At 38.4% G+C, this 18861-nt stretch overlaps 1 protein-coding gene across 2 annotated transcripts in view; it reads left to right on the forward strand.

Moving 5' to 3' along the window:
- Positions 1 to 18238, forward strand: part of BMPER (BMP binding endothelial regulator) — a 146533-nt gene extending 128295 nt beyond the window's left edge. For both annotated transcript variants that reach the window (XM_066321774.1, XM_066321767.1), the window contains exons 14-15: positions 10152 to 10282; positions 16308 to 18238. In XM_066321774.1, the coding sequence (XP_066177871.1) occupies positions 10152 to 10282; positions 16308 to 16489 (313 nt within the window). In that variant the 3' untranslated portion in view covers positions 16490 to 18238. The remainder of the gene's footprint in view (positions 1 to 10151; positions 10283 to 16307) is intronic.
- The last annotated feature ends 623 nt before the right edge of the window (positions 18239 to 18861 follow it).

Raw genomic sequence — 18861 nt, forward strand, 5'->3', positions numbered from 1 at the left:
AACATGCAGAGCAAAAGCAGAGGTGCCTGAGGAAATGTAAAGGCAGGAACTAAATATCCATCATGAAAAAGATCAGCCTTGCTGGAGTCAGGGTAACCCTGCCAGGACTGGAGTTTTGCATTCATGTGTTTGAATCCTGTCTCAATCATGCTTTGTGTGCCTATGTCTTTGTATGGGTCTGGGCCAGGACCACACAGGAAGCCATAAAACCCAGAAACAGAGTGGAGTTTTTTAATTTTTCGATTCAGGTAAGATAGCTGTTGTGCCACTTCATCCAAGTTCTATTTTTAGCTACTACTTTGATGAAGAGCAAAGAGGGAGACCTCAGAGGTGAAATGCACTGTGAGGATGCATTTGGCTGGAAGGTGGCATTCTCAGTGAGTGTCTTTGCTGAGATGAGAGTTTGGCTCTTGTTTTCTAAAGAGAGCAAGATGACAGAGAAAGCTGTTTTCTAAATAGCAGTCCTATCAGGTCTTTCCCTTGCTGTCTTTCTTTCTTTTTCCATCTGGAGCCAGCAACTTTTTAAATGCTCTGCAGCCACCTAGAGGAAAGAAACTGCTTGACTGAAGTTAATTTTATATGGATTAAGCCAGGGAGTGGGCTCTGCAGAGTTTAAGAATGCGAGTTCCTGAACTAGCCAGCCTGTTTATTATTATATCACAAGACCTCCTTGGAAATATATACAGTGAATCATCATCAAAAGCTGAAGATAACTTCAGTTTATGTTTATAGTTCAGAAATATTTCCTGCTTCGTGCTCTCATTGTGCTTGTTATTGGATATGACATATTTTTATGATAGATAATATAGCAGGCCCACAATACATTTTTTCAGCAGACAGAAGGAGATGATCTGGTTTAAATTTTTATTTCGAAGATTTAAAACCTGTATCATTTTATATGTTTATCTAATGACTATGACAATATGCTTTTGGTATATCTACATGGTTTATGTTTCTGTAAGGCCATGACTTCAAAACCTCCCAATATTTCTGAGGTTCTATCTAGGATGTTTATAAGCTCATGCAAAACCTCTGGCTTTTCTCAGATGAGGGCTGTCACACAGAATACACTAATGGGCTCTCTGTCTACCAGAGTGAAAGTTGATGCAGTCATAATAGAACAATTTAGTCCATGCTATGTTCATTTGCAATGTATAAAATCGAATAACAAAATTTAACTGTTGATTTAAAGTACTTTAATGTATAAAGTTAGATATTAAAATACGTCTGTCTTTTTGAAATTGAATTAAAATTACTAGGTTTTTTTCCTTTTCTAGATAAGATATGGCAGTTCAGTCTCCCCTTGACTAGAGAGCTGGGGGAAGTATTCTTTAAAAATCAAGTCTAGACATGGAAAAAAAGATAAAATTTTATGTCAGTTGCATAATGTAGAAGATCAAAACGATGATGGATTTTCCTTGGTAGCTGTGCCAAGGACATTGAAAATTCCATTATGGTGGAGTGTCTCTGTCATAAGGCAAATTCACTTTAGCAGTGTAAGTGCTAAGCTAAGCATTGCATGCAGTGAATGGAAATGTAGAATACTGATATGGATATTGAAAAGGTCCACTAACACATTCTCTGTTTCTTTTCTTCCCTTAAGAAAGACTTGGTATATGTGTATTATGTGATCAGTCGAATAACTTGAATACTCCTATGTTATGTTAGAACAGGATGTGTAATAAGGAGTCCTACTGGCTTAAGAAATCCTATATATTATGAAATTTAGGAATTTTTCCAGGTTGTAGCTTGGGAGGGAGGTGATTCTGCCCCTCCACTCCTCTCTTGTGAAATCCCACCTGGAGTGCTGCTTCTAGTTTTTGGTCCCTAGCATATTTTTTGGAGCAAATCCAGAGTAGCGTCACTAAGATGATTAGAGGAATGGAGAACCTCTTGTATGAGGAAAGACTGAGAAAATTGGATTGTTCAAGTCTGGAAAAAAGAAGACTTCAGAGTGACCTCATTGTGGCTTTCCAGAACCTAAAAGGAACCTACAAGAAGGATGGAGAGGAGCATTTTACAAGGATTTGGAGTGATAGGTCAAGGGGGAGTGGATTCAAACTAAAAGAAGGTAGGTTTAGCTTAGATAGTGAGACAAAAGTCTGTATTGTGAGGGTGATAAGGGACTGGAACATACTGCCCAGAGAAGCTGAGGATGCCCCATCCCTGGCAGTGCCCAAGGCCAGGTTTGATGGGGTTTTGACCAACCTGGTCTAGTCAAAGATATCCCTGCCTGTGGCAGGTGGAACTAGATGACCATTAAAGTCTCTTCCAACCCAAGACATTTTATGATAAATGATGGGGTACTGGAAACACAAAGTAGGTCAGTTTGACCAAAGGAAATCAGTGATGAGTACTGTACACCTCAGGCCCCATGACCTATAAAAGATGGGATTTTGGGCAGAAATTCTTTTAGGAGTTGACTTTCTTTCTGAACATTAAACCCACAGAGCATCTATATTATGTTTTCCCAAAACTTTTCATAAATGCATGATAAGCCTTATCATATAGCTTTAGATATACAGCTGCTGTTACCTTTGCCAGTTATGTGATGGATGTTTGCAAGTGGATGACTGTGGATATTAATTAACTGAAGAAATACATATCTTCAGAAAGCAGATTCCAGCTTTTGAACCTTCAGTGTCAGATTCCAGGTCATACTCTTAAATTTGGTTCTCTTATTGTTGATCCAAATATTTTATTGCAAGTGACCTCTTTATAAGGGGTTTGGATACTCTGCTCTAGTGCAGTGTTATTATGGCCTGGCATTTTCCAGCTAGATATACAATCCACAGATCATACAACATATAGGCTGCCAAATCCTTTTAGCAGTAATCTCTTCAAAGAAGGTGGAACAAAACTTTATTTATACCACTCCAGTGTGCAAGTAAAATGAGAATATTTTTGATGGGGATTTTCCATGTTATCTTGGGCAGTTGTTTGAAATGGCTTAAGAATCTTATGCTGTTATTCCTCTTTATTCCAATAATTCCAGTTACAAAGTCGTATATAATGTGCACATAGGAGTGTTTTTTAATTGTTTCACTTCAAAATATATGCCACATATGAACTCAAACCACTTGTGTTCTCCTGCATACAGATATGTATTTCAGATGCCAGGACTATATATTTCAAATGCCACGGCTGCACAAAGAAGGTGAAACTCTGCATGGTGCAGAGAAACAGAAACAGAAGAAGAGGAGATGAAAACTCTTTTCCACTTTCTGAAAATGTGTGGGAGTACAAGGGGTCAGCTCTTCCACAGCTATGGGTGGCATTTCCATGCTCTGTTGAGAGCTTTTTGAGCAAAAAGCCACTTTTTCTAAAGGTGGCAAGTCAGCTGCTCAGCTGTAACCTTCAGCTCTAGGAAATATTCTGAGTCATACCAGATGCTTTTTGGAGTCCAGCATGGGACTATATTGTCTTCCTTAGTCATTGTTCAGCTGTTTCCCCATGGGGGGTGGTTAGCCAAATTTTCCATTCTCAGGACCAGAAAGTACAATTAAAGCCACAGATGCCTGTAAGGATCCAAGCACAAGATGCAAAAAGTCTACTTGACACATTAGTAGGACAAATATCATGAAGAAAAAAAGTAGGTAAGGTTATTGTGCCATTTCATTCTTTATTTGGTTCTCCCTCCTTCCTTGTGCATTTACCACTGGTACTACATATTGAGAGAGATTATAAATAGGTGATAGGGTAGTGCTGTCTTGACTACTTCTATTTCATGAGGTTTTAAAAAATGTTCCAGAATGTTTCATTGTTAATTTTGCCATATTCTTGTGGGTAATGTTGGTTAAGGCAATGAAACACAATTCTGGCACTGAATGCTCTTTATAGAAAGGTTAAAAATACATGCAGAACACTCTTTTTGGCTTTATCCAAAGGCTTTTGGATAATATTTTTAGCAGCACATAGTGTAGGCTTGTGGTGATATTATGCAGCACAATATGGTTTTTTTCAGAGGTCTACATGGACATTCATTTATTCAGCATTTCGAAAATACCATTTTTACTTATCGTTTATGAGGGAAATGTGGGTTCTGATTTTTTAAAGAAGACGTATACACAAAGAAATCAAAATTGAATTGCTGTCTGTCTTTGCTATGTTGGAAATTTCTAGCAGTAATTACCACTTGCATTGCAAGCATCCTTTTGCCATGTTGACTCTAAGTAACTGCTTTGGAAGAGTTCCTTGGCAAGGCAGGGATGGATGTGGGTATCTTGTGTGATTCTGTTGAATTATCTGTGTGCCAAGTCTATATCTGGACCAGGAAGGATGATACTCAGAGTTAAATTAGGACTCTTCAATGTGTGTGCAACATGACTGCTATGCCCCAAAAATCTTAGATCACATGCAGCTCTTTCCTTTTGATGGAATTATGTATTTTATAATTCTCTCTGCTTAGCTCAGTGTGGCAATACAGTCCATGGTTGAATCAAAGCTGCACAAAAATCAGGAATCAGGATGAAATTTCAATGTGTGATTGAAATGCCTACTGCTGCAAACTCCTCCTCTGCATTCTGCCAAAAACAACAGTCATATTCTCAAGCATTATGGCCAATGCTTTCTTTATAGGAATGAGATTTCCCCATGGAGAGGATGTGCCTGCAGTACATTTGCTATGCACAGCTCACTGAAGATGAGCTGTCAGTTCCCTTTCTGCTCCCACACTCAGGGATGTTTTGGAGCCTGTTGAGCCGTGTGGCAGTACTTCAGCATGAGGCTTTCTCCAGTACAAAGTGCACTTAAGCTGCTTGCCCATTTTTGTGGGCCCTTATTTTCACACTTACCAGAAAAAAGGGTTTGGGCACTGACGATTTAACTTTGTTATGGATGCCTTTATCAGATCCCAAGTTTAAGGCAATGTTACCAATGTTAAGGTATGTGGGAAAACCACAGGGGGAGTACAGACATGGTTACCTGGTCCTGGAAGAAATGATCCTTGAAAATGATTATGCTGTATGAGACAGTCTGTTCCCCAGGCAAGTGCTTTGAATGAATACTCAATAGATATAAGGATTTCTGTGTTTTCAGCAGCCTCCAAAATTATTTTCTTTGAGTTATTTGCTGGTTTTGCATTAATATTAGTAAACTCTGGAGAAAGAAGGAATGATCTCAGGCTTTTGATCTCAAGCCTGAAAGCAAAAAAAGGTCTCCAGCTCTACATGCTGTACTTCTCATTATATATTGGAAAAATGGCTCATCTCATCTTCTTACCTTGTGTATCTTTTCTATCTGGGGCCATAAATAATGACAAATCATTGAACTTTGTCGAAAAAACAGCCCAAACAAACTTCCTCATACCAACTCAACTACTGATGGAGGCTTTAATTTTTCCTAAAAATTAGGCCAAGCTTGTACCAAAATTTGGCTTACCCAATAAAAGGCTATCACAAGAAATCATGTCTCACAGGATGGTGGGGCTGGAAGTTAATCTTCTTCTCTAGGCAGATGACTCTTCAGACTTTGAAATTTGCAAGTGTCCAGCTTATTCCAAGTGTAGAGGACAAACCCCATCACCACCTGATGCTGCTTCTTATATATAAAATGCATGTAGTGATGCACTGTCTCTAACTGCTTTTGTAAAACCTCTTGAGATCTGCTGCTGGAAAGAGAAAGATGTTATTGTTTTCCATCTATGTGGAACAACTCAAAGGTACCAAAATGTTTGAAAAATGAACTGCATCATACTCCTGTTGGGAAATGGGGGAGGGGGGGGGGAATTAAGCCCCTCCTAAAATGATTGATTCTGAGTTTGGATTCATGTGTATTGCAGAGGAAAATGAACTGCTGGTGATTAGCAAGTGAACATCTGCAATTTCAATCCCGTGTGGCACAGACTAAGGCTGTAGGCTTCGTTGCTGTGATCTTTTCTTTCTCTTTTTTGAAATACTGCGTGTAGCACAGGAATCTGTTCTTTGCCCTTTGTGGGACTTGGAGACTTTCCATGGTTTAATATGAAAAAGGGCTGTTGCTGAAGGAGTGTAGTCATCCAGTTTGCTTTGAAGATGTGGCAGCAGAGTGTGTGTTTGTCTCCTTCAAGGGTGTGTCCCACAGCTGCCGGATGCCTTCACTTTCATGGATTTCCCCTTGCAACAGTTTGTGATTATACACACCCAATTAACGCCATCTCTGACACATACCCTGCAGGCAGCACAGACAGCATCAAAAGGGATCACAGTGAGGCATTTGGTACCAGCTGAGGACTCAGAGGTTGGCTGTGCTCCTGTGCTTATTGGGAGCAGCGATGCCATATAAAGTGCATGGTCACATCCAAGTGTTTTTCTTCTTCTGAATGTAAATATGTCCTTAAAATAAATGTAATTTTCTTTTCACCCACAACATCATTGCATCTCTCTATGATTTCACTGAGGGCAGAACTAAGACTGCCTGAAGTATCTTGTTTGTATTTCCATAGCTAGTAAAATAGCTTCATTTTATAAGTAACTTGTGCTGCAGTCTTCTTGTGGGATTCTTTCTGTCTGAGTGTAATGTTTTTATGTTTAAGTTTCTAATACATTTTTACTTCTTTTACACAAGTGCCTTGTTCTTGGGTAAGGAGTCACAATACCTATAAGACCCAAAGTCTCCATTACTATGTAGTACAGTAAATTGTCAGTAGAAGTTCATTATTGACGTAATTCCAAAGTTTTACTAAAATGTATTTTTTTCTTGTTTGAAGAGTCAGTCAGATTAGAGTACAGGTAAGCTGGCTGTACATGCAGTTAATTCACCAAATCGCTTTGTCAGATTCAAAGAGTGATGAGAAGGCAGAATCTAGTGAAGTAGAGAATATTTTTTGAAATGCATCACTGGAGAGATTAAAAAGATAAAACCTATGGGCATACCAAAGTTTTTTGCAAGGGGAAAGGATTACGATAGCGCACAGGAATCAGTTTTTCAATTTGCTTGGTAAATCATCCCATAATAGCCCTTTAACACAACTGTAGCATTAATGAATGTGAGAAATGTAATTAAATGCAAGAAGTAAAAAACTTTTGATAAAAATACAGACCCAAAGTCGAAGCTTGGCCATGAGCCATCTGCAGGTCACCCTCAGAGTCAGCCCCGAGAGAATGGACATCTTTTACTTCTATGTCCTTGCTCACAACTGCCCTTTCATTAGGAAATAAAAGGAGGTTTTATTTTTATTCACTTGGCTTGGCAGCTGTGTATATAGGTTTCTTTACTCTCATTTTTGATTTAACATTATTAATTAATTTAATTAACTCTAGAAATAATTAGAAATTGTAATTCATTAATAAAACTGCTGCATTCTGACAATGGTTCCTCAGCCTAGGGCTTGGCCCAAGCAGCTGTCCCCACGATTAGACAGTTAATGAAAATAAAAATTACACAAGCAATTTGGTATGTAATGAATCAGCAGATTCTTTGTGTTGCACATGGCATGCTACCTTCCTCAGTGGACACCCATGCTGAACATTGTAGCAAATAGTGCTGATCCCAGCCAAAGCTCAGATGTGTCACTCTGGAGCATGCCTGGATGTCCATGGCCATTTCAGTGCCAAGGATTAATGGGTTGGTGTTGCTCACAATCATATAGGAGCTAAGCTCTGCACTCTCAAAGAGCATGGCTGCCCTTCTGCAGACTGGGAACAACGCCTTCCCTTTGCTAATCCCTCAGACTATGCCTAGGACTTGCCAGGGTCTTGCCAGGGTCTGTGCTAGCGTTGCCATGAACATATTAAATATTAAAAAGCTTGGGTGATTGATGGTTAACCTGGAGTTTTCCTGGTCTTGCATCTTTTTCTGATGCAAGCCTCTGAGGTAGCTGTAGGTTCAGTGCAAGGAGTGACGTCTCTCTCTGAGTAGTGGTAAAAAAAAAAAAAAAAAAAAAAAAAAAAAAAAAAAAAAAAAAGTATGCTCTAAAAAGCAGAGCAAGTACCTAAGATTCAGAGTTTTATAAGTTCTTAGTCAAGGAAGTTTGGTGGACATGTAGCCAGGCTGATACTGGCAAGCATCTGTAAACACCATGGACATCAATAATAACTAAATCCGAGTGAAGAGCAGTGAAATGTGTATCATAAAGGGGGCTGGCACAGAAACAAAACCAGGATAAAATGATACCTTGATAATCAACTATTTATGGAGGTTATATACAGACTTTCTTTGTGATAATGATTTGTTTCAGTAGCAAGCATCTACTTCACTGTAAAAATGAGAAATACACGTCTTAAATTGCATGGGGTTATATGGAGCAGTGCCTGCTGCAGAGATACCAGGAAGAAATCACGAAGAGATGTTGTGGCCGAGGAAATAATGTGAAGTTATTTAATGTGTCACGTAAAAAAGGTGACCCTTTGTGCTTATACAAGGTCTTTTATCAGTTGACAGTATCAAACTACCCCAAGGATCTTGTGCTAATCTATTCCTTGCCTATCAGCTGTGATCTGCATACAGAAACATCTGTTACTAGAAAAGATGTAAAGGGACCTACTGCAGGACTAAAGTGAAATAAAATTATATTGTCACTAGAAAGTAAAGTTGTTGCAAGTGAAAACAACTGGTCTGTAAATTCAAGCATGTTATGTATTTGATCCAAAGCAATTCTGTTTATTCACAGCACATATATATCAGTGAATCAAGGACAGGTAACCTTTTTACATTAGCACTTGTGTTACTTATTTGTCACTGTGATTTTTTAGGTAATTTCATATTCTGGGTCCATTGAGAGTAAATTTATTAAAACTCATGAAAATGTCAAGAACTGTCAGGTCACTAAAGCAGCCGGTGACTTTGGCATGGTGAAGTACTCCTCCTTAAGGGCCACTGTTGGCTTACAGACACAGACTTGTCTGTGTTCAAGGGATCACTAATCCTTTCTCCTAGTTTTGAGTAAAGGGTTCTCAATTACTCTTGAGCAATGTGTGGGCATTAGGGCTCCTGATTACTTTGGCTGGGGTTTTTGCACTGTTTCCAAACTATTACCTCTTCTGCTGTGGAAAGAGTTTCTGGGAAACTAAACCTACATCTATCCTTTTCCTATAGACAATTCATATTATGGTCCACAGGAACAGTGACTAACATGAAGAGCACATTTTTCATTTCAGCCCTTCATCTTGTGCTCTGGATTTGTGCCTTTGTCCTCTCAGAAACAGGAAAGTCTATGAACGTGCATGGAGCAGAGGGCCTTGACCACTGACACCCAAGTTTCATGCACAGATTATCTTCAGTGGAAAGCAGAGGAATTGAGGGCGTGATTTTCAGAGTATGCCTTCCCTGCCTTTTGATGTTTGTGGTGAGAGCAGTAGATACTCATAATTTCAGAATTCACATTGCTACACATGCAGAAATGTCTGAGCATTTTGCATATGGAGAAATCACAAACTGCAAATCTCTTTGCTCTTGCCAGTTACATTTTAGGTCTGTGCCAAACAGGCACATGTTCTGAATGAGCTAACTTGAAATATAGTGGTGACATCCACGGTAACAGTTTCACATAGAGCCGTGTTAGCAGCTTTGCTCCCTGTCATTTGGGTGCTTCCATGTAAGAATGCAATGGAGAAGAGACTGGGTGGTATGAACTGTGCTTGAGGGATTTCCTAGCATGAAACTGCTCAGTTATGCTGCATCAGCCCTGTTCCTTTGGAGTATCTTAAAGTCTGGCACTAGTGATGCTGCTGAGAAAACAGGCACATAGCTATTTTCATGACTTCAAAGCAGGAAGTCTGGAGTTAGCCTGGAGAGAAGGCATCATCTCTCGCATGGAGAGGCATGTGCTCATTGCCTACAGCATTCATACACTTAACACTACTGCTATGATTGTTGGTAAAATTATTAAATTATTGTTTTCTAGGAATAAAAAGGTTTTGTCTTCTGTTGACACAAAATCATTGCAAAAATGTAGTTTGCCTTCACCCGTTGTGGTCTCAGTCCTCTCTACATGACATTTCTTGGGTCTTCTCAACTCCGTGTTTCTGGGTGATTCCCTGGTGCTCTGGAGGCTTCTCTGCATTAAAGTAGTACACCAAAAAAGAGATGAGCCCTTGGGATGCCTTTAATTGTCTTGCCATTTAGCTCAAGTTGCTGTGGTGTTGAATGCCATGTGACTGCAGAGTAAATGACTCCAAACCTTGGGCCAATATCTGCGAAAGCATTCTTATTTGTTCTGGGGCTTTGTTCTGCAGGTCCTGTGTGACAGACATGTGTGAGTGTCCGATCCATAAAAACTGCTACTGTGAGTCATTTCTGGCATACGCCCGAGCCTGTCAGAGGGAAGGCCTGAAAGTCCAGTGGGTGCCAGAGCACAGCTGTGCAGGTAAGCATTTTGGGACTGCTTCTTTGTAAGCCTTTGCCTGGGCTAATATGCTATGATCATACTACCCTTCTACTGGTGGGGTAGGATCAAAAATGATACTGGAATTTTACCAGCCTCCAAGTTCCTGGAAGCTTTTCTTTCAGGATATGGAAAAAGTTTAAACGCCTTTGACCTGTCAAAACGTAATTGTATTTCTGGGAACAGCGTGTACATATAACTGCGACAGGTTCAACAAGGAAAGAGGAGCAAACTTATTTAGTGGAAGTACTGATATGCAAACTTGCAGTAATTATTGCATATGATCCCTACTCACTGTGTGATTTGGACTGCATTACTTGCAAGTAATTGTGAGTAATTGCTTCCATGAGAAGCAGTGGCCTGTGGCTATGGGCACTTGAACTAAAATGCTATATTGCAGTTGAGTATTTCCCCTGATGATGGTCTCATTAATTTAGAATACTCTGTAATGGCATTGGTTTGCCTGGAATCGTATTCAGATTTATGTAAAGCAATTAACAGTAGTTGAATAAAAACAACAAACATTGAGAGGAAGATACTCAGTGCTGGTCTAAGAGCTATTACTCTGTGGTTCATTTTGGTGATTGTGTGTGGTTCAGGGTCTACTCTCTCTGCTTCAATTTCCTCTTCTGTTGAAGGCATTTTAGCAGGGGTGTGTGAGTGACAGAGCAAATTGCGTTTGATTGACTGTTCCCAAAAGGTTCAGTTTTTTTCTTGCAAAGCAACAGGACAATCCAAACATGGTGGTACTAAGTGAAAACCCTATTCAAGGATGTGGTCTTAGAGAGCACTAGTAATGTGTATAATTTTAATCTATTGATCTGGTAGCAGATCTGTGCAGAACCTGAAGCAAGCATTGTGATTTTTTTTCCAAAGCACTTCAGACTGAGACCTCACTATGGCAGATGCTGTAAAAATAATAAAAACTGCTTGCTGGCAGCCCCTGCCTTAAGGAGTTTATACAAGTGTTGACATATCACGACTTAACTAATTGAGGCTTCATTTAACAATTTTTTTTTCTGGCATCTTATCAAAGAGAAGAAAATTTTCTGAGGCAAAAACAGTCCTTGAGAGAACATTATGAAGGAATTTGAACACACAGCCTCCATTATAGCTAAAGAAAGAAGTTTTTAAATCAACATGGATTTTTTAATCTTTTCTAGAGGGAAAGGGGAAATCTTGTTAAGCAGAAAATATAGATAAGCTGTATAAGCCTAAGTGCCCTCAAAACACTTATTTAAGTATCCAATGCCAGATAAGTAGTACCATCTTCTAAGTAAATCATAGAGTAAGCATTAAAGTGCATCCACTGCTTTCCATATGGTAGCAGTGGCCAGCATCAAGGTTTTAATCTTAAACTGACTTTTTTTTTCTCTCCAAAACAAGTAGTTGCAATTATTGTGTCCCAATTACAGATAAAAAGTTCATAGGTGGGGAACAACATTTCTGTAATAAAACTTTAGCATTCTATGACTTTCATTTCCTGCTTGAAATTTCATAGCTGGTGGGATACTTGCAAGAGTTGTGTTCCAACGAAAATGTAGAATAATTATTAGTAAAGTCAGGTTTTAATTATACTTTTGTCCGTTTTAAAACCAGATCTTGTGTGGTTGCCAGTTGCTCTACCCTAACTGCTGTAAGCTTAGCTCATTTTTATAGTCTTCAGGAAACTTTTGTTGTCTGGAGGGCCAGCCAAACAGGATGCTCAGGAGGCTGAATTGCATGTCCTGTTCCCTACATGCTCTTCTCTCTCTCCCAGTGCAATAGCTTATCCTCCTCTACATTATTCTCCAGAACACTGCTGCTTGAGGTTTGACATCCTATAAGGTTGTCTGATTAAAAGGAATGTCAGCTGTCATTTAGCTGGAGGAGTGAAAAGTGGAAGGATTGGAAGATAATGAGTAAGGAAAATGGTTAAGGTAGGAAAGGGTTGGTGAGATCCACATGAGAACTGAGGGGGTTAGGAAGAGGCTATGGATTGCCATGGCAAGTAGGTGGGAGTTGGACCTGTTAGGATGGGTATAGGAAGAAATAAAGTTTTTGAATGAGAAATTAAAAAACCAGGAGAGCCAGCATGAGGGAAAAAAAAAAAAAAAAGTGATACATCGAAGATGGAAAATAAAGGATAGAAATGGAAGGAAGGGGTTTGAAAAGAAAAGGAGAAATTAAAAAAAATTTTTTTTTTAAACCCAAGAAAACAAGATGTTTATAAAGTACAATTAGGTAAACTGAAGTGGTGGAATGTCTTGGAATATAGTAATTTAATACTGCATTTCTCAGGATACAAGAGAAAGAAGACTCAAGGATGGTAGAAGGCAATAACTTCCTGCCTTCTTGTAGTCATGGGCATGACTACACATGCAAGAAAACAATGAGATAAGGGCTATAATATAGTGCAAAATGCACTGATGTGTTAACATGCTACAACAGTTTAATAAAATCTGAACAATTTTTTCTTTTCCTCTGTGATCAGTTGTAGTGGAGGGAGATGAGTGCATATCTGATTTTGACTCTTCTCCCTTGGATCCCTTCTCTGCTGGAGAGTTTTCTGTACATGTCACTCTTTTCACTTGCTATATGTTGCTTTCCTTTAACTGCTTTATTCCCTTTGTAAATGTATCAAGAGGGCTATTCTGGCTTTACTGAAAACTGAAAGTTGAAAATATTAACAGGAGTGTATCATGGAAAGGTCAGTGCCCAGATCCATCATGTTTAGCTCTGTTAGAAGGAGATGTTGTGAATTACAAGCACTACGAGTGAAATGTCATTTGGAAGTGTTACAGACCTCCAAACTGTGTAAGCCTGAAAGAAGAAGCCAGAAGATTCAGATGCACAAATATTAGTTCAGAATTTTCTGTGAAATCAGATTTACCAGATATCATCAACCAATTGAATCCTTCAGCAGTTACGCTACGTTTTTTGGCTTTTGTGTTGGGGAGTAAATGTTCCTCCTAAATAATTATGGCCATGTCTACAAAGATAGGCTCAGAAGCCTCCTCTGTGAAACTGCCAAAGTGGCTGGACTAAACCAGGTCTAGTCTGCAAACTGTAGCCTTATTAGGCCGGGTTTATGAGCTCAAACTCAGTGCTGTATTTATGTGACTGTATGGCTTCTGGGCTGGAGCTGGCTGTTATCCCGCCAGCTCAGAAAGTGGTCTGAGGAAGCTCACTTCTCTCATGCCAAACACATGTTCTAGAAGAAGAGTGGAAAAATCCTGTTGGGACTGGTAATGTTTCAAAATACAGTATTATTAGTAGCTTTTGTAGATTGGATTTGGGTTTTTCAGGGTTTTTTTTTTTTTTTTTTTTTTTTTTTGCTAGTTTACTAAGGAAGTTATTAGTCACAGAGCTCCTTTCTTTAAGAGAGGAATCTGTCTTAAAAGATTGGTGCAAAGACACCACTTCTGTTTTCCATGTTTACATGGTAGTGAATCACTTCAGCAGTTCCTGGGAAGCCTTCTGCAGAATGTCTTTATTTTTATATTTTAAACTGTTGATGAAGTGGAATGTTCTGGATCAATCACACCACATGTTAACAACTGAATCACTCAACAATAAAAGCCATCCAGGGAACTTAAACAGCAGCCATTGTAATTTTCTGATTTTTCCCTTGACAGCATGTTAATAATGCCATTATAGGCTGCCTACAGCAGAAAATAGTCATCATGTCTTCTACATGGCATCGTCTGAAGGATAAGGAGGTGTTTTGACATCCCACATCCATGTGTGGTAAAGCAGAATGGGGAGTACTGACAGACGCTGTGGCTGCCGAGGGCAGGGTGTAATATGTTCTCATTTGCTCTGGGGCAGAGATGAGGAAGTGGAAAGGAGCCCTTAGCCAACTTTCCTTAAACCTACCAGCTGAGGAACCAAACAGAGCTCAGGTGGAAGGAATGGGCCAGCTATTACTGCACTGAACCTTTGTGGGATGAAACTTGTGCAGCCTTAAAAACTGAAGGTCGTATTCCTTTCTATATGGAAACCACATGTGCTGAAGTCTAATGTTTGTTTTTGGTTGGTCAATTAGAGATCCTACAGGGGGGGTGGTCATTTTCGGAGAGAAAGCATAAAAACTTTTAATACACAGCTCCTGTAAGATAATTCACATTGTGTATGGACAATCACTAACTGTCTTTGAACGTTTTGGTCTACTTTTCTAGTCAGTTAATATGTTGTTTGCAGAGCTCTGGGAAGAGCTGCACATTTTCGTTTCCCCTCTTACAGAGATTCAATCTCTATTCTTAGCACACTATGTAAGCGTAGAGTTTCCTGGGAATCTGACATTTAATTCTATGCTTAGTATTGCTTGCATGTTTTTCCCACCTTCTAAATTTCCTGTTTAATTTTTTTTAGTTTTTCCTTTTGTTTTTTTCCTTTTTAAGTATGCATGGAAGTTATCTTAACATTGTATTTTACATAACATAGAATTATTTTACATTTTATTCTATGTTAATGTTAAGTTGGAGAAATATTCTCAAAAGATCTATGCTCACAAACTCAATAAGCCTATCTTGAACATAGCTGACAGAGAGATATTTATTTCTAGACTATTCTAAAACAATGTTCAATTGAAGATGTCTCACAGTTTCTAGGTAGGTTGCTCTTGGTGCTTTCCTATGTTCAAAGATTGAAAATTGGGGTTTTTTTCTCCCCTGATATCTAATATACATCTAATATTCAACATTTGATTCTCTGTAACACTCAGCTAATTTTCCTCTGTACTAGGAGTTTTTTTACAATTTTGTGTTTATTAATATCTGTGTCCTGAGAATTTTATACGCATAAATTCCATAAAATGCACAAGAAGTAAAACTTGAAAGAAGCTGATGCTGTTTTGAAGAACCTTTAGTGGTAAAAAGGAACTACTTAAATTTATGATATCTTAGCAGTAAGACTTCCATCCTCTTTGATACACTCATATATATTTAATCAATCTATTTCTGTTTTCTCTTTATGAATAATAGCCGTACTGTAATGACACTATAGGCCAATTCTCACAACAAAACAGTATTTTCTGTCCATAACAAAATTGTCCATTAAAAAAATCTTGACCTTCAGTATCTCTCAAAGTTGAAGAAACCTTCCTAATGCAATCACCTCTCTGAAAATAGCATGAGACGATTCTGGATGCTTGAGAGTCCCTTACCATTTATGAACTATTTTATCCTTGTTTTTGCCATCAGCACATCTGTTAAAAAGCATAACAGGCTTGTATTTGCCATTGAACTGTGTATTATTCTCCATACTAAAAAGGCAGGATATAAAATGTTGAAAGTTTCAATATTGATCTGGGGGTGTTATAGTGCTTTTAGCTGAGTCTTCAGTGATCTTTTATGTTGAAAATGCATTGAACTGTCATCTACATAAATTAATGAATAGCTACTGGAATCATTAAGTACAAAAATCCTCACTTTCAGTGATCCCTTGGTAAAACAGGACAAAGCATGGATATGATGGATTTTTAATTTTTGTTTGTTTGTTTTAGAAATGGTGCTTCTGCATTAAAAACATTGTTTTAATTTGCTGCAATATGAAATATAGAAATTATAATCTTAGTATCAGAAATTCTAATGGGGTGAATGACTCTCCATTCTCTTCTTCTTTCTGTAGGAGTGGAACTGATAATAACTGTCTGTCCTTGTAAATGTTTCAGAAATCTTTGGAAAAAGGCATTGTAATAACAGTGTTAATCCTTTAATATAAAGCACAGATGTGCATATAGATAGAAACCTTTCCAAAGCTATATATACAGCATTAATGCTCTTAAAATTCTCAGAAAGTCCAATACTGTTGTGGACTTGATAGCTTTTGATAAGGAATTTTGATACTTTTGTATTTACTATGTAATACAATGGAATCATTTTACAAGTAATTTTTCTTCTAGATAATCATCATGCCCAAAATGTACTTTTTGATATTTGCAGTAGAAATTAAGAAAACTGATAAGTAAATTTTCTTGTGGGGCTCTGTGTAATATGCATATTTTGTTCCTTTTAACTCGTTTCAGCAACCCAGTGTAAACATGGTGCAGTTTATGATACCTGTGGTCCGGGATGTGTCAAAACATGTGACAACTGGAATGAAATTGGACCATGCAACAAGCCCTGTGTTGCAGGGTGCCACTGCCCAGCAAATTTAGTTCTTCACAGAGGAAGATGCATCAAGCCAGTCCTGTGCCCACAGCGATGACATTCATTCTCTTTCCGTGGACACTAATGCAGGTGGTTGCTGACACTTCTGATGCTCACAGCCAGTGAAGGACTCCAGCTGTTTGTGTGCAGTTTCTGCAATGTACACATCTGTTCACAGAGTGTAAATATGCTCCTCTGTGTGTATTTGTGTATCTCTTAAGTACACACACTTGGCACCTAGAAAGAGATATAAATATATACTGTGTGTATTTGGACGCAAGTGTCCATACACAAGTGCCCTGAACGTAAGTACAACCCATATATTTATATATATATATGTCCACATGCAACTATACATAATTTCTATATACTATAGAAGGATGAATTATAATATGTATATTTTTTGCTATAAAGTTTATGTATTATTATTTCTAGGACCCTGATCTGTAAGTCATTGTATAAATAAACCAGGTGTTTTTAATATAATATTGTGGCATGAAAAGATTGGATGACTTTGTTGTTGCGTAAGTTTGTCGTTACCAAGGAGACTTTTCTAGGACCATAGCACTGCCAGGCTGGATTAGTTTCAACACAGAACCTGGATTTACAGTTGTACAGGAAACACATTTCTCTGGAGATGGAGGATTTATCTAAGAATATTTCATGCGTACCTTTGAGCTGCATAGTGATTGGTGACAGTGCTTAATCAGGCAGAGAAAGCTGGGGATTGGCTTTTATGCTTTACTGAAATAACTGTGGAAAATGATTTCCAAAGCTGTTTGGATAATGGCCAGGATAGAGATATTTCTTTCTGGAATGGCACCAAAGAGTCGGGGCCAGATTTTCATAAGTGTTAGGCACCCAACAGCTCACTTTGAAAATCTGACCACTTCCCATTTTATATCCTAATGCCTCATTTCAGTTGTTGTGTTTGGCAGTAGCCGTGAATACACAATGAGGAGCTTGAAGAAAATACTCATGTGCATATTAGCCCCCTAAACATGTTTGAAACGCCTAGGTTTGTTTCATGTCTCCCCCAAATATTATGCAGAAAGCAAATCCCACACTGAAACGTTTGATTTCAGTGTGCCTTAAAACATAAAATAATGCCAGGCTTAGTAACTCATTTGATTTATCAGCATGGTTTAGAAGAAAGACAAATTCACCCCACCGAAAACCAGTAGAGAATGTCAAATGCTAATTGGGGAACTGCAATTTATTTCCTTAGTGGTCTTTTGGTTGAGGTTTATGAACATGTGGGCTCTGTGAAGTTTGCAAGACTTTTGAAGTCTCCCAGGGGAGAAGCAATAATAGGGGATTTCATTAGAAACAGTTAAAAAAGCCATACAACTTTCTCAAGCCTGAAGGGATAGGGGGCTATTTTTCTTCACTGCAAAGCCTCTTGTTGAGCCTGATGGAATAGTCTCTGGAGATGATAGAAATCTTTGTGCATCTGATTTAGGTTTATAATGAAGTAATATCCTCCCACGCAACTACTTCCATCATGCCTTGCATTGAAATTGCACATTGTAATGCTTTTAACAACTTTCCCCTTTAATTCTTTTCTATCAAAGAAGTTAAACAGGGCCTGAGTTTGCAGTAAATGTGTGGGTAAAAACACTTGGGTTATACAACATGTCTGTGATCCCACCCTGGAGGAGGATGCTGAGTGAACCTGGTTAACTTAGGCACCACACTATCCAACATGCTGTACCACCACAGTGTTAAAAAGAGTTGGGCATATAATGCCAAGAGTGTTCCATGGATGTTCATCCAAATCTTAAATAAATTCAGCTTGATCTTTTTATGTCCTTTTTGTGTTCGTTTTCTTGGAACAATCAAATAATTCAGTTTTACTGGCAGAGAGAGTTTTGAAGACTCATACGCAAGTGCACTGGAAAGCAGAATTGAAAATGTGCAGGAAACGAAGAATTTTATGTGGCTCATGTACTAATTGAATGGCAAAATTGAAATTTAGAACAACTGCAGTGGGCTGAAGGAGTTAAAATATAAAATAGCAATCACTAAAATAATTTGAAGTGTTAGTTAGACCGAAGAGCTTTTTAGCCTGTGAGCTTTCAATGCTGCAATATGGGGTCTAAGCCATTAAAAAGAATATTTGCCTACCTTTAGTTTAGGCCAGATTTTAATTATTTACTGGTCAATATTTCCAAAATAAAAATATGTGCAATATGAATTGCATATGTGAACAGCATATACATTTTTCTTTCTCTTTTCTCCTGACTTAAAAAGGTGATTGAAAGTTGAAGGGAAAGCCCTCCAGCTCTCTCAGTCCACTGATCACATTCAAGGAATGCTTAATTTATTCTAGGTGAAGAAATGTCTCAGTCTTTCTGTAGGATGAACTCTATTTTTAGATCTTAAAACGGTTCTGTTTGAAACCTGACCCAGGTCATCTCAAAATGACGA

The sequence above is a fragment of the Sylvia atricapilla genome, chromosome 1 (assembly GCF_009819655.1).
Source record: "Sylvia atricapilla isolate bSylAtr1 chromosome 1, bSylAtr1.pri, whole genome shotgun sequence".
Taxonomy (NCBI): Eukaryota; Metazoa; Chordata; class Aves; order Passeriformes; family Sylviidae; genus Sylvia; species Sylvia atricapilla.